The sequence below is a fragment of the Epinephelus lanceolatus genome, chromosome 6 (genome assembly GCF_041903045.1).
Source record: "Epinephelus lanceolatus isolate andai-2023 chromosome 6, ASM4190304v1, whole genome shotgun sequence".
In the NCBI taxonomy this organism is placed as follows: domain Eukaryota; kingdom Metazoa; phylum Chordata; class Actinopteri; order Perciformes; family Serranidae; genus Epinephelus; species Epinephelus lanceolatus.
This window is the reverse complement of record NC_135739.1, coordinates 28,448,668-28,472,940: the sequence shown is the minus strand read 5'-3', so window position 1 is coordinate 28,472,940 and position 24,273 is coordinate 28,448,668. Positions and strand designations below refer to the sequence as shown.

General features: G+C 41.0%; 1 protein-coding gene across 3 annotated transcripts; it reads right to left on the bottom strand.

Annotated features, from left to right (window-relative positions):
• Positions 1-1,775: 1,775 nt before the first annotated feature.
• On the bottom strand, positions 1,776-13,803 carry LOC117253958 (nuclear receptor subfamily 2 group F member 6-like). Of its 3 annotated transcripts, XM_033621881.2 has the most exons (6): positions 12,736-13,801; positions 11,923-12,548; positions 9,561-9,655; positions 5,489-5,823; positions 4,989-5,235; positions 1,776-4,232 (listed from the first exon to the last, which is right to left on the bottom strand). In XM_033621881.2, exons 2-6 carry the CDS (start codon positions 12,189-12,191, stop codon positions 3,958-3,960), a joined length of 1,221 nt encoding a protein of 406 aa, XP_033477772.1. In that variant the 5' UTR covers positions 12,192-12,548; positions 12,736-13,801; the 3' UTR covers positions 1,776-3,957. The 3 variants fall into 3 exon arrangements, with proteins under 3 accessions (XP_033477772.1, XP_033477774.1, XP_033477771.1); XM_033621883.2 differs by having other exon boundaries at positions 5,489-5,820; positions 11,923-13,803; XM_033621880.2 differs by having other exon boundaries at positions 11,923-13,801.
• Positions 13,804-24,273: the final 10,470 nt, after the last annotated feature.

Sequence of the window (24,273 nt, the reverse complement as noted above, 5' to 3'; positions counted from 1 at the left end):
TTTTGGTATTTTACTTTAAAAACTCTTTACCTAAAGCTGTTCACCACCAGTATTTGCTGTGTCCCAATTCCACATAACACACCGTTTGTATACAAAATGTGCTTTTAATTGTCTCTGTATGCTGTTTTTGCAGTTACTAAACAAAACACTTGTAAAATGTCATACTATATAAACTGCTGAAATGATACAGAACAGTCAGTCACAAGAGAAAGCTGAATAAAATATTTCATATTTAAATTACATGTCATAGATCTTCCTGTAGCTGTTTCACCATCATCTGCAATCTATATCTTTTCAGCTGTGTGTAGTGCCTCTGTTTCCTTTGTTATCATTATCAACATCCAGTGGGTCGATCTCAATTAATCTATTAAACCCAGTGCTGTAGATCAGTGGTTCCCAACTGGTGGGTTGTGGTCCAAAAGTGGGTTGCGGGTTCACTGTGAATGGACCACAAGTGACTCGCGAACCTGTCAAGTTTGTAAAAAACATGCTTTATTTTGAAGTATAGTGAATTTCTGGCACAGAGCTTTTATTTTGAAGAGCTGTTTCTTGCTGTAGAGTCAGTGACTAATGGACGCCTACCTGACAGAGACATGGCCAAATGCAAGTATGACGCTGAACATATTTAACTGTGTGGACCTTAAACTAATGACTAAAGAGAAATTTGTACGCCGTGGCTGGACCAGTTGGGAACCACTGCTGTAGACCATGTTTGTCCAGCTGATTAGAAAACTGTTAACTCTATAAACCACTGTGTCTCTGTGACCCTCTGTTTGTGTGTCTTCCACAGGCACAGCTGTTTGCCTCTCACTCTCTCTCCTCTCAGTTTCTCCTCCTTGTCCTCTCTTCACTCAGGCTTCTCTGTGCTGGACCACCGCCCGTCCTGGGACCTTTCTCTCCCCTGACTGTTCATAACTCATTCCAGATGTTTGGATCTGGATCTCTATTCTCCAGGAGCTTCAGCCTCTCCTACTGCCTACTTTCTCTTATCTGTGTGAATGATGTGCTTCAGTTTTGCCTCTCATGTGTTTGTGTAGTGTCATCTTTCCAGGTTACATGGCTGAGCGGCGGTGGTGTGGCTCAAGCTCTATCTGTTTGGCGACAAGTTACTTGACATCATCCCGGATCCATTCTTCCTAGTATATGTTTACAGTCTGTCTATAATTTTGTCATTCTGTACACACAAAATCTCTTGCACGCCTGTCCATCCTGGGAAAGGGATCCTACCTGTTCCTGTTACATAGGTTTCTTCAATTTTTTCCCTGTTAAAAGTTTTTTTTGTTTTTCTTTAACCAATCAGGATGGCACGGACAGAGGGTGTCATGTGCTGTGCTGCTTGTAAAGCCCCTTGAGGCAAATTTGCAAGTTTAATGCAAATGTGTATGTCTAATATCAAAAACAGAGCTGTAACTAATGATGATCATTATCAGTAGTATCAGTATTTTTTGCAATTAATTTATTAATAATTTTGTCTATAAAATGTCACCATTAGTTAAAAAGGCGACATCTTCAAATGTCGTTTTGTCTGATAAACAGTGCAAAACGGAAACCTGTTTAATTTAAAGTGATATTAAACACAGTAAAGCAGAACGTCCTCACGATATGAAGCTGGAGCCCAGAAATATCTGACATTTTTTGCTTCTTTTGACTAATTAAATAAGCAATTATTGACCTCAGCTTCAATCGGGAACTTTAAATTACTAGCAAAGCGTTTATGAGTTTTATAGATGTTTGCAGTGTTTTAATGCCTCACATACTCAAGTCATCCAGAGAAGGAATGTGCATACTTTTATTTCTAGTAATGCAAAAAAATAACCAGTCAGCCATTTGAACGTCTTTTGCATTTTTAAGTTTTGGCATGGTCATTGAAACATGCGTCTTTTCAGAGTAAAGCTAAACAGTCAAATCACTATATTCCAACAAATGACACAAAGTGATTCAAGGACAGCACAAAGAGCTGTAGATGAAGTTGTCTGACAGCATCAGAGATGACTGTTGCCTTTTCTTTATGAATAATACAAAAAAAAGGTCATACCGAAAACACGTTTGTCCCCCACATTGTCTTTTCTTTCAGTCAGGTAATTTGGCAAGAAAAACATTTGTCACATTGAGCTGAATTTCATGGCAATAACACTCACGATTGTGACTACTTCGTACCCTTTATCTCAGTACCAACAAACACCATAACCTTTACAACACTTACAACACGTGGAGTACCTTGCATAAGCATAATAATTATCTGAGAGTGACCTCTGCCCACTTCAGGCTGTGCTTTCACATAGATATCTTTTTTTTTTTTTTGAAGGAGACAAATGTGAAAAAGAAATTAAATGAACTACCTCTACCTTTATAAAAGCAAAGCAAAGAGTCTCCTGTTTGCAGAGATAAGTCAGAAGGGTCACTTAACTCAGTGTTTCTGTAAATTAGATATCAAACTTACATTAAACATCACATTTCAAAACATTTTCAAATATATTTTGGCCAAAGTCCGATGGACAGACACGTCTATAGGGGAACATTAGTGTTTATGGTTTTTGTGATAAAGATACTTTGATCCCTTTATATTTATCTTTAGCACATGGATATACAATCTTTGTCTTTGATGTATAAAACATGAGGTAACAATGTTTGACAGGGATGTGACTGTCTGAGGAGCCAGGGTGTGTTTCAGTACGTTCACCTCCACTTCCTGTCGATTACTACTGCAAGAACATGACTGTGTAATATACTATATATTAAAGGAGCAGCTCAACATTTTATGGAATTCGGTTATTCACTTTTTTACCTATTGTACAGTAAAAATGGAGCTGGACCCAACAGCTGGTTAGCTTAGCTTAGCATAAAGACCGGAAATTGGGGAAACGGCTAACTTGTCTCTGTCCAAAGGTTGCAAAATCTGCCTACTAGCACTTTTAAAACTCACTAATTAAAAAGTTGTATTAATTTGTTGAAAATTGCGTGTAAAAAAAGTCAAATTGCTGTTTTTTAGTGGGATATTCGTCTGACTTTTGCAACCAGTGGAGACTCCAGTTTTAGGTGTGCTGGCAGGCTGATTTTATTCTTTTCAGCCACAGCCAGGCTACTTGTTTCCCCTGTTTCCAGTTTTTATGCTAAGCTAAGCTAACCAGCTACTAGCTGTAGCTTCATATTCACTGTACAGACATATAAGTGCGATCAATCTTTTCATCTAACTCTGCGAGAAAGCAAATAAGCGTATTACCCAAAATGTGTAACTATTCCTTTAAGTACATAACAGACAAAATATGTCTTGTAGTGCTTCATATAGTACAATATACAATGCCCATGCCTCTTTTTCGTTTTCATGCTGTACAAGGTGACACACTGCAGTCTTCACAAATACATTTGGTAACAAAAGTCTGATATTTCAGCCCACATATCAAACATGACACGACTGATCTGCACGACATGTCCCAGATATAAAGCTCTGCCTGTAAAGATGGCACTGCTATGGCTTTATTTTCAAAAACAAAGCAGAGGGAGAACACACACACTCACACACAGAGCCTGGGTTCAAACTGAGTCACATTAGGGGTGATATGAGAGGAGGTAGTACAGGCACATGGCCTCATGTTAGAGTCTGCATTTTAATTAGAGCCCTGTGTTTTTGTCCATATTGAGACGAGAGAGATCAGACGAAGGTCAGAGCCAAACTGACAAGTGCTGCAAACACACACACACACACACACACACACACACACATATAAAGACAATTACACATTTTGTTTCCCTGAAAGCAGCTTTGGTGTGACACCCACCAAACTTTACAGAGCTAATGTGGGAAAAAGCTGACCTCTACATTCACAAACAAGAACCTTAAACAATCATGGATACCGGTTTGTGTTGAAAACATTCAGTTTGTACTTTGTATGTAATCTTTGTGAGCTCTGATTCCTCCCAGTCTGATCTCAGTCTGTCTCACTCTGGAGTCAACAGGTTTCACTGTCCTGGTACGTAGGGCCAGCTGATGGAGCTCCCTGACAGTTGCATGTCTCGGATCAGCGTCTCGATGGGTGTCTTGCCCACCAGCCGCATGAAGAAGAGCTGGGAGATGAGGTTGGCCGGCACGGCACGCAGAGCCGGGAGGCGCAGCAGTAAGCGGCCGAAGCGCTGGGGCTGGTTGGGGTACTGCAACCTCTCGTACTCCGTTAGGGCCACCTGGGCCTTCTCCTGCAGGGACTCCACGTGGGCTGGGTCCGTCAGACCACATGCATCTGTGAGGCAGAGATGCACAGGGTTATCACTATTTGATTTTTTATACTTGTGGCTATATTATTTTATATGCTTATTTGCTTTCTTGCAGAGAAGATCCTACCCTCATATCTGTATAATAAATATGAATATATAGCCAGCAGTGAGTTAGCATAGCTTAGTACAGCAACTGGGAACAGAGGAATAGCTGGCCTGGTTCTGTACAAAGATAACAAAATCTTTCCACCGGCAGCTTGAAAGAAGTCTGCACTTGCCCAAGAAATAGTCACATAACTCTCTTAGACTTTGATTACACAAACAAGATGTAACATGCTAATTATTTTGAGCTTTAGAGGTGCTGGTAGGTAGATGTTGTCATCTTTGTACAGAGCCAGGTTTGCTGTTTCCTTCTGTTTACAGTCTTTATGCTAAGCTAAGCTAACATCTCCTGGCTGTAGCGTCATATTCAATGGAGTTAGAAGTGGTATCGACCTTCTCAGATAACTCTAAGCAAGAAAGTGAATTAGCATACATCAGCTTTTTCATTTAAAAGAAATGCTGTCTTTGTTTGTCCCCCTTCAGTGAGGTCAGAGGTTACATTTGGTCAAATCAAAGGATCCCTGGTGCTGGTGGGGATTTTATGTCTTGCTGGCCCAGAAACCTGAACCCTGCGCAATACCTCATACAGACAGTTTTGTTTTTTTCTATAAAGACACCTGGGATCAGTTTACAGCAAAGACAGTTACAGCAGCTTCAATCACTCAGATGGCCTCGCTTACCTGGTGAAAAGAGTGCAATGGCTTTGAGGCAGCTGTACTCGGCTGTGTCCACCTGCAGCCTGTTCAGCTTGTCCACCTGGTCCTGGAAAACCCTGACCTGGTCCATGAAGGACACCACGCGCTCGGCAGACATGGGAGATGAGTGGAACCCGGCAGCTGCCAGCAGAGGAGCCATGTGTAGAGGCAGAGCGGACTGAGCTGCGTTCAGGATGAAGAGCTCGCTCCAGCTCAGCCTCAGCAGCGCTACCTGTGGGGTTGATTGGGAATAAGAAAGGGTCGCTTATTAGAGTAAGGATTTGGGATAGGGCCATGTCCTCCAGGGTTCAGTTCCAGCATGGGGATCTTTGAGGCATATCATACTCCTCTCTCTGCCCATTTCAGTCTGACAAAGGTGTAAAATGCCCCAAAAAAATCCTTAAAAATAATAATAAGCACAGAAAACCCATAAAAGAAAAACAAAAGAGAGAAAGTAATAAGTCAACAGGTGTGTCTTGACTCACCTGCTCTGAGACTGGCAGCTCTGGGAAGTACGGGATGTTTCTTGCCCACTCGATGGTGCTGAAGAGGAGTCGGGCGGCCAGCTCACAGATGCTGTCGATGCCCATGACGGGGGCTCCGCTCGCAGATGCCTGCATCTGTGCCTGACTGTAAGGGGTCCCGTAGCGGCTGCTGGGGTACGGCTCAGCCCGGAGGAGCTGGGAGATGAGCTCCGACACTGGCTGCCCGTTGAAGTAGTCTGCCCCAATGTGACCTGGCCCTGCACCTCCAACCCCACCTGCCAGGGAGTTGGGGCTGATACCTGAGTGAGATGGAGGGATTCGGCCCCTCTGGACTGCTGCAGAAAGAGAGGGAAGAGAGACAACACGATAAATATCAGATTCGAGGACTGAACATCTTTTATTATTATTAAAAGAAAATATTACAATTATTATTGGATTGTGGAGCCTTGGTGGAGCTATATGTTGTCTGAGCAACAAGCCCTCTTCTCTGAAGTGTTTTGTGGTTCTCTTTTGATTCAAGTACTCAGTTAATCACATCTTCAAGTTTGAATTGGGATTTGAAGGTTGTGGAAAATGTATTTAGAGTTGTAAGTGTTTTCCCATCATTTAAACATTTATAGTACATAATGTTGCTGCTCTGTGAAAACCACCCCAATAAACTTTGTTTACAGCTTTCTGTGAACAATAATCCAGTGGGTTTTTAACAGAGGTGGGATCAAGTCATTGTTCTGCAAGTCACAGGTTAGAAAGTCTCAAGTCTTTGCAGTTACGTCACGAGTCGAGTTCCAAGTCCTAAAGTTTGAGTTTCTAGTCCTCAACAAGCTCTTCACCAAATGTAACGACATTTTAACAACAGAGTAATGATATATAAATTTACAAAATTCATTAATGTTTTTAAAATGATTTATTTGTTAAAACAAGTTCTTGCATCTCCGTCCGCAGTTTTCCATCTGCACATTTTGCAATTAATTTACTGTTTACCACTGTGTGGTTTTACGCCAACCAAAGTATATTTGGTATAATTTTTTCAAACTGGCGCTCACTAACAACATTAGGTCTTCTTGGTTCTCTCCTGCGACTTGATTGTATGCAGTCGGATTGGTTCAGACAAGGTGAATTTTGGGAAACTAATGTCAAATTTCTGAAAATGAAAAGTGTTGATGTTAGTGTATACATGAAATTGAGCGAAATTGATTGATTCGTGGCACACTTTTCAAGTAACATAATTTTTAATCTTTGGGCTTCAGGAAGGTATCAAGACTCAAGTCCAAGTGAAGTCACGAGTACTGGTGTTAAAGACAAGTGGAGTTGCAAGTCATTTTAAAGATTTTTTTTTGTGTGGCTTTTTTAAGCCTTTGATTTGATTTACAGCAAAGGGCTGCAGGCTGGAATCGAACCTGTGGCCACTGCAGCAAGGACATTGCCTTTGTACATGGGACACCTGCTCTACCTTCCTAGCTACTGGGTGTCCCAAGTTATAAGTCTTTGTTAAATTTCGTCAAGTCTAAAGTCATCAGAATTGTAACTCGAGGCTGACTCGAGTCCAAGTCATATGACTTGAGTCCACAACTCTGGTTTTAAATTATTTATGTATCTTAACACGCAGAAACATTTTCTTGACCCATAAATGAATTTTCTCCTCCAGTTTATCTGAAAAATATTAACTTAATGGTTTTCTGTGGACAGCATATGTGATGCACTACACCAGCATATCTAAAATTAAGATGTTAAAATATATCCCTGAGTGAACCGTTAACAGAATCACTCTTACAAATATTAGCTATTAGCTATTAATAGTATGATATTGTTTTCATTTAAACAATATAATCATGAGACACTGATTGCAGTTAAATAATTAGACTGCTTGACATTATTATAGCGCTTAGTGATTATATTCTGTGAGCGCTCTGTCTGAGGTTAATGCACAGCTGTCCTCCCTGCACCAAACTTTAATGAACACGTCTGTGGATATTCTCATTTATCCAGGTCAATTCCATTCTGGCAACAATTAAATCGTAGGCAACTGGACTTTGATTTTGTCTAGAAGACGTTTCGCCTCTTATCCAAGCGGCTTCATCAGTTCTCAACGCATCAGTCTGACTAGTCCTCACTAGTCTGACTTGCTGGCTGATTACAATTGTAGTAAATATACTATAGTTACTAAAATCTCACTTAAAGTAGCACATGCTTCCCTGACTGGGTTAAAGGTGAAACAGACTTTTCCAGGTAATGTGGAAACAGAGCAACCTGCGTCACGGGCCACGGTCTGCATGTTTCATTAATAACCAGGCTCAATATAACCCCTGGCACACTGTCACCTCAGTGCACATTATGTATAGGACAGCGACTCGCGGTGTCCACTGACACAGACTGAAATACAAGCACTTTTACAGGCGACTAGAATACAATCAGAGAAGCTTCTGAAGTGGTTTGTGATGTGATAATGAGGGTAGGATTGCTGGAATGAAAAATAATTACACCAGGGGAGACGCGAATCATCTCTTCTTACTACTAATCAAGCTTGCAGAAACTAAGCAAATTAGAACTGTAATTAAATGGATATATATAGACACATACATACACAGAGACACAGACGTCTCAGTGGGGTTTGACAGAGTGAACTTGTCAACTTGTTGTTTTTTCTGTTATGCAAATCAAACATGGCTGTTTCCTCATCCCTGAAGCTCAACAGCTGCAGGGAGTCGAGCTCTGAGGTGAAAACATGCTTTGGTTGACAGTATAAATATTGTGCTTGGATCACTGGTAAATGTCAGTGGCTGTTTCTGTCAAAGTCAGCGTTTTCTCTGTGGATTATACATTTCTGATGTTTATGTATTTGTATGTGCCTCTCTGGGTATTTGTGCTTTGCTGCAGGGTGTACACGAATCGGATATTACTGGTATAAACCTCAGCGCTGGAAAGTGACTACGAACATTTATTCAAGTAGGTAAGTTACTGCACTTAAATACAACGTTGAGGTATTTGTACTTTGTTTGACTTCCACAATATGCTACTTTATTCATCTATTCCACTTTTCTTGTATTCATTTTTGACACTTCACTGCATTTATTTGACAGCTGCAGTTACTCTGAAGATCAACAGTGTTATATAATAATACATATAATAATACTGTATATGATTACATTGTAAAATATGATAAATTAATGAAGACGAAACTATCCAACAGTATACAAAATAGATAAAACCAGCTCCATCTCAACTAGATACAACATTAAAATGCCGCTTACACATTCCATCAGTAAAAATATGTATTGTTCTGCAATGCTTATGTTTGCTGACTTTCCATAAATACAATTTTTAGTGGAGATACTTTACTTTTATAGGAGTTTATTCACAGTTTCTACTTTTTCTACTTTTACTCAGACATGCATCAGACTATTTTGCTACTAGGGGGCAGCAAGTCAAGCTGTAAACAAACACTGACATACAGAATTATCACATTTTAAGTTGATATGACAAATGTGTTGGCAAGTGTTTACTTATTTACACATACAGCAGTTATGGAGCTACATTAGTGCTTGTTTGAGGTGAGTCCAGAATTCACTCTCTTCTAACTCTGCTTTTGGTCTCAACCAACTCCCGAGGGAAAGATCTCATTCTTTAGCAGCTAAACACTTCACTGTGTTCACCAGCTAGTCGTTTATTTTGTCCGTCTGCTGTTGGTGATGGTATCTGGACTTTCTTTGGTGTTATTGAAAACCTCTGCATGTTGCTTGTGGAAACATGAATAATGAGAAAGTTGTAAAGCCAAAACATGGAGCTGAAAGACGCTAAAATGGTCCTTAGAGCTAAGGGTAACTACAGAGTCAAGCACACAAAGTCACTGAATCCATTGTAAAGATAAAAATGGCAACTCGTGCTGCTTCAAGTAGCCTAAAGAATCTTCTACCACTGTGAAACCTAAAAGTAGGCCACAACAATAACCTCAGGTGTTTCTATGAGGAGGTTTAGCCTTACATTTTTCCTTGCAGCGAGAAACTCACTCATGTTTCTACTAAACCTAAAAAAACACCTTTAACCCGTTGTGCACAGAAGTGAGAAGCTTTGATACCTTCTTTGCGCATTCCTACACGGAAACATTTCTTCAGACGACAGTACTGGCACTGGTTGCGGTGATGCTGGTCGATTTGGCATTCTCGATTTGATCTGCAGAAAGGGAACAAAAGATGAAACTGTGTGAGAAGAGCAACAGATATTTGCCAACATATACTCACGGTTAATTTCCTAATAGCTACAAACACTTAAAAACTTTGAGGTAGGGAAAATAAGTTTGCATTCACATCTTTGTCTTCCTCATTTCCCTCCTTCTCTTTCTCCTCCCCTCACTCAGAGTCGGACTGGCCATCAGGAGCACCGAGAGATATCCCCGTTGACAAATGGGCAGGTGAGACTCAACGCAACATATACATATTTAATGAAGCAAGTGCTGTGTGATTGACTGAGTCTGGAGGTACTGGCAGCAGAGAGCCCAGTTATTCCAGTGATACCAGTTCAACTGTTGGAGGTTCTGCAGCTTAAGCGATAAGACAGAAGCACTCCTAAATGTCACTTTTCTTGAACTGACCAATCACAACCTGGATGGGGCAGGACATAAAAATGTTTGAAGTGCTGCAGCAAACTTAGGAAAGTTAGGACTTGGCAAACAAAATGGAGACTAAACCATTTTTCTTGCACATGGATTTAATATAGGAACTAAACAAAACAAAACAATTTATGAATGTTGCTTGTATATGTCCCAAACCGCTGAGGTGTCCAATTGCAATTAATATTACACCACTGGTGGGGCCTATAGTATAGGCTGGTATTATATGAAATCATATCCATGTACAAAAAAATTGTATGATTAATATATTGATATTAGAAACATTATAATGTTATATTAACTATACTTTATGTATCATTTTGTCATATGGATTACTGTACACAAGACATCTATTGCACTTGTCAGGGCAAATTGTGATTTGTGATATTTGGCTTTATAAATAAAATTGAATTGAATACTTTGTATTTAATGCTATAATATTATACTAATAAACTTATTTATACTAGTTACACATCCAGGTTGAGGATAGTGCCTGCCTGGGTCCACACTTTTGAATCCACCCATTTTACTGAATTTAAGTTGACTGGAAACGCAGTGTAACATGTTCACAATTCTGTCTGATATCAGGCAAGGATAGTGCATCTGCAGCAGACAGATGTGAGGCAGGATGCCATTGTGCCAACATGCACTCCTTCTATCCATCCTCCTCTGAAGAGCAACACGTTCTCTTTATTCTATTCTACTTAATGTTATAAATAAAATAAAATAAATAAAATATAAATAAATATTGTTCAGTAGTTATGTTTATATGAAGTGTGGCAAAGGTCATGGTGGTGTGTCGCTGGGGTTGGGTGGGTCGTTCAGAGTCAAAGAATCCAGAGCCATTTTTCACTCCCAGTCACTGACCCCTATGGTGAGTAAACTGTGTGAGCTAGTGTGGGTGAAAAGCTATCAAGGCTGTGTGACCTTTGTAAATCATCGGCCTTACACGCCCTTGCGTTGCCTTTTACAGCAGGATGAGGTCTGCCAACATTTCACAGAGAGCCCTTTTTAGTCCTGGAGGTGACGAACTGACTGAAAAGACATCTTCCATTCAGCATTAGCACATTATTATGTGGTAGAAATAACTACATTCAGAGGCCTGGAGTCGTCTTAGTAAGAGCAGAGAATTGAGTTGCAACATAGTGTTCCTGTGGTGAAGAATAATGGGAATGTTGACCTTCTGAAGCAATCCATCCTCACATGACTGACCTTCAGGGCTTTCATTTCTTTTCTTTTCTTTTTTTTTCTTTCTCCCTAAGGCTGTTTGTAAGAAATACCCAAGGTTGGAGCATATCACTCTGGAGTGAGAAATGGACTAATCTGCTGCGTCTTTTCATGAATGTGAACGACTATATAATGCCTTAAAAAAGAGACCGTAACACTTTATGGTACCCTCACCACACTTATAAGCACTATATAAACATTTACTTAATGGTTTATTACACTCTATAATGTAGTTTTTACACAGATAAAAGGACATTTGAAGTGTAATTAATGTACAGTATGTGTCAAAAATTGGAACTTCGCTTATTAAAACATATCTTAGATTATTATAACTGTGTATTACTATACTCATTATCTGATTTTACACCAACCTCCACTTAAAGGAGCCTCAGGAGGAGTTATATCTGTTGACAAATACATTAATAAACAATTACAACTATGTCACAGTGTGTTACACATCATTTATTAACTGTAGAGTAAAATTTAAAGTTTAGTTTCACCAAAAAAGACATTTAAGTCCAACAAGAATAACGACCAAAATAAATGCACTGTTTAAACTCTAAGAAAGATATGACATCACTCTGAATCTCCCAGCAGTCCTTACCTGCAAGAGTAGTTCAGGTTTCGTCTGATGCTCCTCTTAAAGAAGCTCTTGCAGCCCTCGCAGGTGAACACGCCGTAGTGCTTCCCGCTGGACTTGTCCCCGCACACCACACAGTCCACCACGCAGGCTTTGTCCTCGTCCCCGACGTCCACATCGCTGCTCCCGGCCTGAGGCGAGCCGTCCTCTTCCTCCCTCCTCAGGTAAGCCTTCTCCCCCAGTCCATTAGTGTCCCCGTTGGGGTTGCCCCATCCCCCGCTCACCATGGCCATATTCTCTGAGACACACAGCCCCGTGAGTGGATCATACACAGACCCGCCCTGTCCCCCAGCTTTCAACTTCCCCTCAAAGTCTAAAAAGTGTTTTCAGACAAGAAAACAGTGGCTCCAGGTTTGTTTAAAAGGCAGTTTTTGTCCAAGAAGATCAAGAAGTGGGACAAAAAGCTGTCCCGAACTCTCTCGTGTTGACCTTTCTCCCCTTTGCCGTCTGGTTGTAATGACCTGAAGGTCCCTCCCAGTGCTGTTTTCTCTCTTGCTCTTCCTTAATCCCTCTGCTCTTACTGTTCTTGTCTTTCACCTTCGTGTTCTCTGCCCTGACCTCCGATCAATGGCTCCCGAACTCTGAGAAAACTTCAGACACACATTGCATGGTTCAGAGTTCAAGCAGGAGAAAAGGGTGCAGCCTTGCTCTTTTCACTGGAAACAATAAATTACACTTTGACTCCCTCTTTCTTTCTTTCTTTCTTTCTTTCTCCCTCCCTCCCACTTTCTCGTTCTGTCTCCCCCCCCAACTGGCAGACGTTAAGAAGAAACTCACCTATCCTCAAGCATAGTGACAAGGAACAAAACAGTCGCTCTCCAAATGAAAAAGAAGCTCTGCCCCTCTCTCAGCGCTTGACTTTCTCCCAAAAGGACAAGCAAGTGGGAGGAAAATAAAACACAGCTCTCCTTCAGGCAGGGTTAAACTGCCCTGCCCTCTCCTCCAACTTCTAAACGAGTCCAACCAGTTCCTGCCGTGCAGAGGTGTTATCTGCTGATCTGAGGCAGTTCTAGTCCAGACTCACTCTTGACTTGTCGAGGCTGTTATAGAAGCAGAGGTGACTGTGATGAAGAGGAGAATTAAGATAATATTTTTGCTCTGGAAATGCTCAGTCATATGTCCCAAGAGAAAAAAAGACTCATGGAGAATTTTGGTTTTATTTCTTTGGCATTCAGAGAGGAGATGACCACAGGGCTACTTCAGCTTTTGGCTCAGGATCACCCCTGTGCCCGATAAATAGCCAGAAAGATCCAGTGAAATAAGAAATGTTAAGACAATACACTCCTTTTACTCATGGAATAATCTCTGCAGCAACAAAGTTCAGCAAATAAGATGTCCTCTCCTGTGAAATGTTGTCTTGTGGCTCTTCCAGCTCTTCAGAGTCTGCAGTGTCAGAGGCTCAAATGTCACAGAGAAAAAAAAAGAGCCAAAACAAAAAAGCAGAGTTGAGAAATCTCCTCCTCTCTCAAAGCTCCACAAAGTGTTGTCTCTTGTTTTGTCAGTGCTTGTCCATCCAGCAGTAACAACCAGAGGCCAGAACCTCTCTGCATTCCCAGTCAGCGAGTCAGGGTGTACTGTTGCACTCTTTACTATTCTGCCCGTCCTTTTTTTTTTTCTTCTTCTTCTTCTTTTCCTCCTTTTCTTTCTGCTGGCCCCGGCAGGAATAAATTAGGCAAACAAGCGCAGGAAAAACACGGTCATAGACCTTTTAGTGAAAGCCAGACGCTGCAGTGGAGAGCAGCCCAGAGATAGCCTCCTCTCCTGCTCCTTTCAATCCCCTCTCTGTGTCTCTGCCTCGCTCCCTCCTTTAGGGAGAGTGAGCGTGTGTCTGTGTGCTGAGGGATTTGACACTGCTATTCAAGCCCTGCCGTTGCCATGGCACTGGATGCCTTATAAGGCCAGGGGAGTCAAAGAGCACAGAGTGGGCTGCTCACACACACACACACACACACACACACACACACACACACACACATAGAAAGAATGCCTGGCTGCCTGACTGGCGGCCTGTTTCCCCCCTGACCCCGGGCCAGCCTGGGAGCAAAGGGGGAGTTAACCCCAACACTGCCATGAGACAAAGAGGGCGGCCTCGGGTCGACACACAGCAAATGCATGGCACACACACTCATGTTCTCCACTTCACTCTAATCCCAAAGAATTCCTCTGACTTTGTTGACCCAATAATAATAACAGGGAGGGCTTGTTGTTGTTGAGCAACTTGTCAAAAGGTTACATGATACGCCGCCGGCTCCTTTTCACACCTGCTGCACATACTCACAGGTCTGTGTGAAGGATGTCAGAGATCCCGCTCAACTGCTGCATCCTGTATAGTATTGACCATGTTTACGTCCACATTCTGAAATAGAGTTGTGTCCCCATAAAAGTTGTTGCACCCGCGAGTCGGATTAAAACAGGAAATGTCAAAATCAGTAAAGAAAAGCTGAGGTATTCTGACATTAATCCATGTTTTACAACCATAGGAACTGGATGATTCTACATTTCACACTTTACATCAAACACCAGTGTTCAGAGCCAACTCAGGAAGTGTAGCAGTGTGCCCTATATGCAGTGAGGTGGAAAGTATGTGGTGGTGGTGTTGGTGTAGCACACCCAACTTTCATGGAGGAGATCAGAGTTCACCTCCCACCACAAACTTGCAATTAACCAGAAATTAAAGCCACCAGACTCCATCTAAATAAACAGTAATTTCAGCATGTATAGAGCCAGCAAATTTACACATTCAGCTGGGCGAATTAAGGGTTTAATTTCAGCCAAACCAGAGCTGGTGATTGTTGGAACCAAGATGGTTTCTGTGAGTTTTATTTTGTGCCTGTCGACTTTGAACGAAGTGTGTTTTACGATGATAAAATTACTGTGTATTCATGGAGTTTGGTGGCTTTGGCAATGGCCATGTCAGGGCTGGTTCTGATTAAAAAAAATGGATCTTACTCTTTAACAAAATAAAACAAGTGCTTTTAGTGGACGTACATTAAGGGTACGAACCAAGTGGTTACACTGGAGCCATGTTTCACGTCTGCTGTCTGCAGCCCTCTCATTTAATACTTGACCAGTTTCATAGATTGTTGTATCCATTTGACACTTAAACACAAAAACATGTAAAAATAGAGTTACCTTTTTTAGTCACCAATTATTCTCTAACTTCATCACAAACAGTTTTGATTTCCTATGACACATCATAAAAACTCTTTCCAGCATGATCCAGCCCTTATAGTTATATACTTTTATATAGTTTATTTCTCCACTTACATTTTGATGGGAAATGTAACTGTTTCCTGGATTTTTTTTTTTCTGAAAAAGAGGCGCCATGTTTCTGAAGAGCACAAAAGTCACAGGGAGGTGCTTGTGGTGCATGATGGGTGTACAACGTGCAGGACTTTGACAGTGGCAGCCAAGTCCAGAGGTTCACATCCTGATTCCTGCAACCACAAAAATGTTTCATCATACTTCAGTTGCTATGTGGAAATGGTAAGAAAACCAATGAGATACACTGTCAGTAAACCTTTTACTGGTACGTTCAGGATTAACATTTTGCACTTTGCTAGATAACACTTAATCCTTGCATCACCGCATTTCCATTAAAACATATTTGCTGAGGCAGATTAGTGGTATATAGATGTATTTTGTTCAAGAGGCAGTGTGTAGTACTTCTCTGATCTCCATATGTAAAATTGGTGAACTGCTCCTTTAAGATAGGCTAAATCTAACAAAGGTCTTGCTACATGCACATACTGCTCCTGTTTTACAGACCTAACTATAATTTGCAGAGTCACTCATTGATCGTCTTGGCAGTTGGCAGTGCTCCTGAGTAATTTCTGCCCTGCTTTGTCTGTCATGCCAACAGCATTGTCATGTGAAGGGAGGACAAAATAAACAATCAGGGCCTGCAACCAAGGTTTCCAATAACAGCCTCCAAAAGCAGGAGGAAAAAAAAAACCCACAGAGGAGGTATTCACTTCCAAGCACGCCGAGTTAAAAGAACCTCTATGTACCAAAAAGTGTTTGCTCATCACATGGTTTTACAGGAATTCCCCCAGAATGACAAAACATTTGGTCCTTGTGTTCTTCAAAGGCATGTTTTGTCTCTCAGAAGATGTTTGAATGTCAAAGAAGCAAAGAGGCAAAGTTGGTTCAAAAAAGGGAGGCTTGCAGGAAGGGGAAGGATTTCTCTTATGCAATTTTCTGTCTGCTGCCTTTTTTTAAATGTGACCATAAGGTAACTTTAACCCACATCCGTCACAGCGAGACTCATTGTGCATGGATAGGCCTTTTGTTTGGTTAAGAGGTTATCGGGGCCGAGCTAAGCTGCTGTAAGTTGAATTAGTGCTGTCCTTTAAGCCTCTGTGTGTGAGCATTAGCAGAGGTCAGACCATGTGGGATAGTGTTTGATATTTTACTCAGAAACCTGTGTAGATTTCAAGTTGTGAAATATGCTTAAAAACTTGAAGTCTGTCATCTGTTGTTTTTTTTTCAAAGCCCTCTCGAATGAGAGACAATGAACACCTTTCTGACAAGGGGAATATAAGCCTTTGAGGATAATAAAATGTCTAGTGTTTCTTTCACAGGGACACTTAACCACAGAAACATGTTGCATTTGTAGACATAAGTTTGTCAATGTCACTGTGAGTTGCTACAGACTAAAATCAAATGGTATTTGTGCTGCTCCTTTATTGTAAAATGTATTTTAATGTAATATAAAACTTGTCACCTTGCACATAGAAGTTCCTGAGTTTTAGCTTAAACTTATACACTGTAAATTATGGAAATTATTTTAATTTAATGAGTTAATGAGAAACAGAAGAGGTTAAGAAAGTTTAAGAAGACCAAGAGGGACGATAAAGACAAGAAATTAATGTCCCCAGACTGACTTGTCAGAATTACATCTCTATTCTTAGTTTTATTTTATGTCTTTTTTATTTAAATATACACATTTATTTTGTCAGTTTTTATTTATTGTAATTATTTTTTCTTATTCTTTCTATATTTGCCCATTTTTTTTTAATTCTATTCCGATCTCAAAATACAGTACTGTATCTTTTATATCATCTGTTTTACATCTTTGAATATACGTTGATATAATTTTATAATTCTTTCATATAAATGGATATGAGCACTGGCACAACAGTATACTGTATGTTTAACCTTGGTTCAATAACAAAACTGCGACTTGGTGACAGTTTTATTTCTGTGTTTGGCAAACCTCCAGTGAGTTCATTCATATCATGTGACCAATCACACCATGAAAACCAAATCCACAAGACTGGATCAGTGAAATGTTGCAGAGGAAACTCCTTTAGGATTCAAATAAACTGATGTTTTTAAACAGACTCATTAAAAGTGAAGCATGTACAAAAATATCCAATGAATTTTTTACGGAAATGTCAAGCTAGCTTGTACATCGTCTTTTGTAAATGCTGCTCCCTGTGGAATGCAGATTTTCAACAATTTTGTGTAAACTTTGGCTTGTTGTTGTGCGTGTGCTCCAAAGTTCATGAGTTCATTTAATCTTTGGATCGTGTAAACAAAACCTCTGACACAGTGATAGTGAAAACAGGGCTGTCTTAACTTCTGAAGCTTTGAGACGTCAATGAAACATTTAGAAAAACAGAAATAGAAAAATACAATTTAAAAGAAGCAACACAATGATAGCAAATGATAAGTGTCATCATGCCTATTAGAAAAATGAAATGGTGTGATGAGTTTGTTGTAATAAAGCAGACAACACAGATAAGTGCAGTGTGGACGAAAGAAGTTGGACAATTGAACATTTTGACTACACATTTTTGTTGCCTGGAGTCTCTGCAGCATTGGTGTGTGAAGTTAAAACCGGAGTGTCCATGTTTGAAGCTTCTGTTTTCCTGCGTGTGCAAACAGACAGTATATGTCTTAATGTATGTTTGTTTGTGCACAGCAGTAGCAGTTCTAGAAGTGTCACTGTGCATTGAAATGTGTTTTGTATGTCTGAAGTGGAGCCTGCATGTGCCCTTGTGCACACATATGCCTTACACTGTATATCTGAGAGTTTTCTGTGTGTGTGAGTGTGTGTGTGTGTGTGTGTGTGTTCCGTGCTCTTTGAACTGCAGGTCAGGAATGCAGCTGCTCTCAGCGTGAAGTCGACTGTGGCGGAGCCTGTGCATTCTCAACACAGTCAGGAGTCCAGAGCCACCAGAGTGAAGCAGACAAACCTGCAGCACACTCACCTGAACATCGCACACACACACACACACACACACACACACAAACACACGCGACATACGTGCATGACATACATGCACACATAGACATACTTTGATGATATGTACAGGTTCAACCAGGTTAAGCCCTGTAGGCTGCAGGAGCTGCACCTCTTTTGCAAAGATTCACATTTCTGCTTCTATAATCTCCTGACCTGAACAGATGACACTTGTGTCAGTGCATCACAATATTGCGTGCAAACTTAACATTATATGAAATGAAACTGCTACAACAGCTCACTTCTTTATGCATTTTTTGTTTTAGATAATGTGTTCATAAATTACAGAAACATACAGCCAATATAATTAGTAGAATTCCACAGCCATTGCTATTTTTAATTTTTCTTTTTTTTCATATCTTTACAAAGTGTGACCTTGGTTTGAAACAATTTGGGTGATTCTCAGCATTTGATGGCCTGATTATTGGTCTGGGAGCGTGTTAACTGCATTAGCTGAAGTGCAGAGGAATGTGAAAACTGGGGTTAAACTTTAACTCAGAGGAGTAACTCTGGGTGAACAAGCAAGCGCACATGACTCCCTGCTCCTTCCTCATTAGCCTCTGCTGCCCTTTGGCCCAGAGGCCAGAGGAAAAATCACCCCCCCCCCCTCTCTATTTCTCTCTCTCCTTTCTCACAACACTCTCTGCGTTCTCGGGCCTTTGACCTCGAGCGAATGACGGAGCAATTTAAAATACACAGGGCAGTGGAACCTGCCAAAGAAAAACATCTGCTGGGGTGACTCCAGAGCAACACGCAGAGTCCAATCAATATTTGCCCTCCTCCCCGCCCAGGACCTGCTGGAGATGGTGGGAAACTTCCCATTTGGTGTGTGTTGTTGTCATTCAAATCAGCTATCTCGTGTTCACTGTGAACAAGCTATCAACCCTTTGTTTGTAGAGGAGTCAATAGAAATGTTTACTGTAACACCAGTGGAGCTTTTTTCTCCACATGTCTGCTGTTAAGATATGATACATTAGTGAATATTGCTTATATTAAACTGAGCGTAAAAAATGGCTTTCAGCTGCTCAGCCATTTATACTCTGATGTCAATGATATTCCTGTTTTATTTTTCAATACCTTCAACGTTACATAAAGGATCTACACTCTTTGGAAATACCAGTTATGTTGGTGTATGTATGTATGTTGTATGTTGGTACAAGTCTTGTACCTGTTTCTTACAGATGAAGATATAGCTCACTTTAAGAATATTTCCACATTTTGGTAAATATGATTATTCACGATTATTCATGATTATTGTTCTTACTGAGAGTTAGATGAGAAGACAACCACTCTCGTGTGTGTATGAAGGCAAGTGGATCTAGAACCAGGAGGCAAATAGCCTGCCTTTGCATAAAGACTGGAGGCAGGGGGAAATAACAAGCCAGGCTCTAGAAAACATGTTCACCAGCAACCGGTATTTTTTCCATGTCTGTTTGTGTATGGAGTGAACAAATTAGATTCAACACGTTAATCATCCCCTTTTCCAGTGTGTATGTGGGTTATTTAATCACGGGTAAACCCACTAAAAATAGGCTAGAGACTCCTCTCCTCTCCCACTCTCCTAGAGCTGAATACACAGCAGATAAGTATGGCTTTCTGTGTGGGTTTTATTTTTTTATTTTTGTGTGTGTCACTTTCAATGTCACAGACAGGTTGGAAAACAGGTTAGTAAAGAGTTAGAAAGCTGCATGGAGCCCAGAGAAAACAACTCTTACCTTTCTTGCATTTCACACAGCACTTAGAAAATATTTGAACATCCACAACTCCCGCCTCCCTCCAAAGTCCCGTCCCCCTTGTAACAGTTGAATATATGAAATGTGCCTTTAAAGGGCCAGTGTGTAATATTTGGCATGGTTTATTGTCAGTCTGAATCTGAATCTGAATATTCTACCCATTAATATGTTTATACAAGTGTATGATCGCTATAAAATAAAATTTGTTTAGTTTTCGTAGCCTTATAATTATGCTTTTATATATATATATAGCAAGGGCCTTGCTTTAGAGAGGTCGCCATCTTGCGCCGCCATGTATGTAAGGCAGCCCGAGCGGACAATCCAGCCAGCCAGAGAACGCGTTTCGTGTGTATAAATGAACCAACGAAGACAGCGGAAGGAAGGAAGAAGGAGGAGGAAACAGCAGAGAGTGTTAGTACTTCGTTGATAGAGAGTAGTGAAAAGTTTTTTTAGTTATAAAGTTTGCGAATGGACCACACTTACCACGCAACAGGAGAGAATGAACCCGAACCGTCATCTGCGAGGAAAAGAAGACACAACTTCACTCCTTGTGATGCACTCTCTGCTGCGCTTTTCCTCCTGGTGATATATCTCCCCAACGATGGTAGCAGCAGCACCAAATCCCATTCTGTGCATTCAGCCTCTCTTCTCACCCGCTCAGCATCAAACACATGGAGTTCCTCATCTGTATGCTCCAGCTCAAACAGGTATGGCTCTGGGTCTGTGTCCGCTACAAGAAACTCTTCAAAATCGCGTTCAAAGTCGTCCATTGCAGCTACTATAGTCCGGAGATATTGCTAGGCTAAATAAACAGCTGAGCTCTATTTACAGGCTACGCTGTCAGTCAGTGTGCGGGCTGGAGATTGAGCAGAGAGGGGAGGGGGGTCCCCACTCGGTATGGTAAACGAGTATGTGTGTATGGTGTGTGTGTGTTACGCCAGAAGAGTCAGAGTTTGGGACAGAGTCTTTTACCCCCTGGAGTGTTACCGGAGTTTCTGGAGTGCTCAAATAAACGGGCCTTTTTCCCGAACGCTACTCTGGTCTCCTGCTCATGAGGGATTCATTACAATATCGTAACATGGTTTAGATTTCTAAATAAACATTCACCTCGTCGCTAGATAGACCTACTCCTGAAAAACTCGTGCGCAAGGCTTTTTGTCCCTACGAGGCCACCGTCATTTACCCGACGGGAGGGGTGAGCGAGTGAGCCCTGCAATCTAGAATTTGACCACTGATGTTACTGTTTTCAACCCATTTTACACACTGGCCCTTTAACATGGTGTCTACTGTGTCACCTAGCAGCAACATCATCAAGCAGCACCTGTTGTGATTCGAGTCTGTTGAGAGCGCACCAAACGCTGTTCGGATTTATACTTATGTGTTCCTGCTTTTTCTTTTATCTCTCAACACAACAGTGATGGTAATAAGTACGTGTGGCGACTAGTCTGTTCATGTATGAAAATACAGTAGCCGTACAGCCGGGCTTTTAAGTTGATGTAAAAATAAACGACGAGCATTTGTGAAATCCCGCACTCCTGTGGACGTGAGTTTCTGCCTGTCGTCTTACTCCAAAGAGCTACACAGACCCAAAACCATTACACCCTCCTCCTGCAACTCCACCTCCCTCCAAAGTCCTACTCCCCCCTCCTTCATTACGTCCTTATGACGTCTATGATAAACCTAGGCGTTGGCAAGGTAACGTTAGATACACGGTAGAGGAGAGCGAGTGTAACGTTACAACCAAGACAGTCAAACGCAACCCTGGAGTTTTAAAACTCAACCGAAGTCAGTAGCCATGTTTCCATCAGCCTGTTTAGATGTGCATCTAGAAGTATCGCATCGGAAAATTATGATGGAAACGTCAAAATTTGAATTCAAATCCCCTGATTCGCACAAACTAAAATATGCTCACTTTAGCCGGGTTTTGGTTGATTCGAAAAAATTTTGATTTGCAAAACAGGGGATGGAAACAGTTATGTTCGAATTAAGTGTGACGTAGCGCACCTCTCTCCATGGTGATATCCACACTCAGGGTCGGGAATGCGGTAATGCATTTACAAGCTGGTTGCCAACTGCCAGAAAACGTAGAAGAAGAAGAATGCGAGACTTGTTTTGTTTTTGGTTCTGCAGAAAACTCGAGCGAGTTCGTAGTTTTCACCAAAGTCTGTATATTTAATGGAAACACACAGGATTCGTATTTCTTTTAATGCGCTTTTCCCAGTGATTTGAATCACTTTTGGATGAAAACATAGCTAGTGATGACTGATGAGTTTTGGAATAAGGTTACTAATGTTAGATAATAGCGTTAACGTTACTAGTAAGTGGAAACGCACAAGGAAGATAACGTTAATGTTTCAGAGGCTACGCTACACTAGGTTACCGTTAGCCATTAGCAACAGGATGCTGTGTTGACATATAACGTTATATGTTATATTAGAAGCAAACTAAACATAATGTTACCTGTCCTGCAGAGTCAAACGCATCCCCGGAGTTTTGAAACTTATCCGGGGTCAGTGATGACTGATGAGTTTTATAATAGGATAACATAAACGCTAACGTTAGATAGTACTGGTGACTGGCAACAAACAAGAAGATAATACAGGGGCTCAGGCAACGTTAGGCTACAGTAGGCTAACTGTTAGCAACTGGAGGCTGTGTTGTCATATATAATGTTATAGCCTGTGTTACATTAGAGGCAAACTAAAAATACCTGTCCAGCAGAAACTCTGTGACCATCTCGTCCCTTTTTAGCTCAGGATGAAGCTCCATCAGTCTTCTCCATCGCTTGAAAGCAGAGCTGAGGATGTTACGTGAGCGGTTACATCAGTCGGAGGCCTCCACGTGGGGAAGACAGACAGTATGCTCGGACCCCCAGTCCTACGTCCTTATTTCCAATGGAAGTGAGACATGGAACATTTGGACAGCAAATCTGCAGTCAGTTTATCAGAGATTTTTCTTCTATTGTAGCTGGAAACAAGGCTGAACAATGAGCTGAAGGACGTTGAAACACTTAGTAGAGTTGATGGGAGCTGCAGTCGGGTGATAAATCTCTGCAGCAACACCTTCCACACTACCTGTAATTGTCTGACTCATTGTTAACAAAAAAAATACAGCTTTAAATTTTTTGTCAGTGTTGTAGTTTATTCCTACAGTAAATACAGGTGATGAATCATCACCAGGCAGCACATCCTTGTTTACTGTCTCCCGTCACTGAAAGTTCAACAGATTCCAGTTGCAAATACTGACCTTCTGTCAACTGTCATGCCATTGTTCCAATTTATTGCATAAAGTTTTAAATATTCAAATGCAGATACTTTTATCGCTGGCTTTGAGGTCACTTGTGTATAATTTCATACACATTTTCCTTGATATGTGTGGAACGCTATTATGGTCGTAACTGCTTTCACGCTTTGTTTTCTCGCTATAATGATTTCATGAGCAAAAGATAAAAAATAATTGCACCAATGACCTTCATAGCTCTCAGTATATTCAGCGTGACATATGGTGGATGTTGATTTGATTGTAAAATAAAGCTCAGTTGTTTTGAACAATAGAAGTTTTTGATCATAGCCGGCCAAAGGGTCTATGGGTTGAAGAGGTTGATGGCATTACTTTAAAAATCTATTCAGCTAAATGTTTTGGGTCAGATGTAAAATGATTACAATTGACAGACTGTCGTCAGCAGATAGCCCATTTGAAAGATTAACTTCTTTGCTTTCAACAATCCAAGAAGCCTGACATCTTCAGACAGGACCTTAACCTAACACTCTGAGTAGCCACAACAATTTGATCGTATGACCAATCGCAAACTTCAATCTCTTGTAAATCTGTGTCCAATCTGTTGCTGCCTGCTTGTGCCCTAACGGCAGACATTGCATAGGTCAACTAAGGTGCTTAGGATGACAGAAAATTAACCTAATTAGCTCAGTGAAGACGACTCAAATGCTTTAATGGGATTAGGACGAGGCCACTCCCTCAGCTGTCTTTTCCCCTCTAAACACCTTATTGCTGTAATCTACCGCTCACAAGCTGACAGGCTAACTGACCTCTTTAGATCATCTGCTCTGTTGTTGGACACTGATCTGTGCTGGGTGCAGCTTGACTGTGACGTCTCTACAACATGGCTTTGTTATGTAAGGAACATCACAAAAACATGTTAAGCCCCATTCAGGTCTGAATTCAGGCGATAAAGGTTAGAACAGCAAACCACTCAGAATTTGCCCTTTTACATTAAAGGGACTGATGTGAGACTTTTCCATTGTATGTACCATACCATATTTTATACAGTTGTTTTTGCTCACTCTGCTTCATAATGGTCAGCTAAAGCATCAC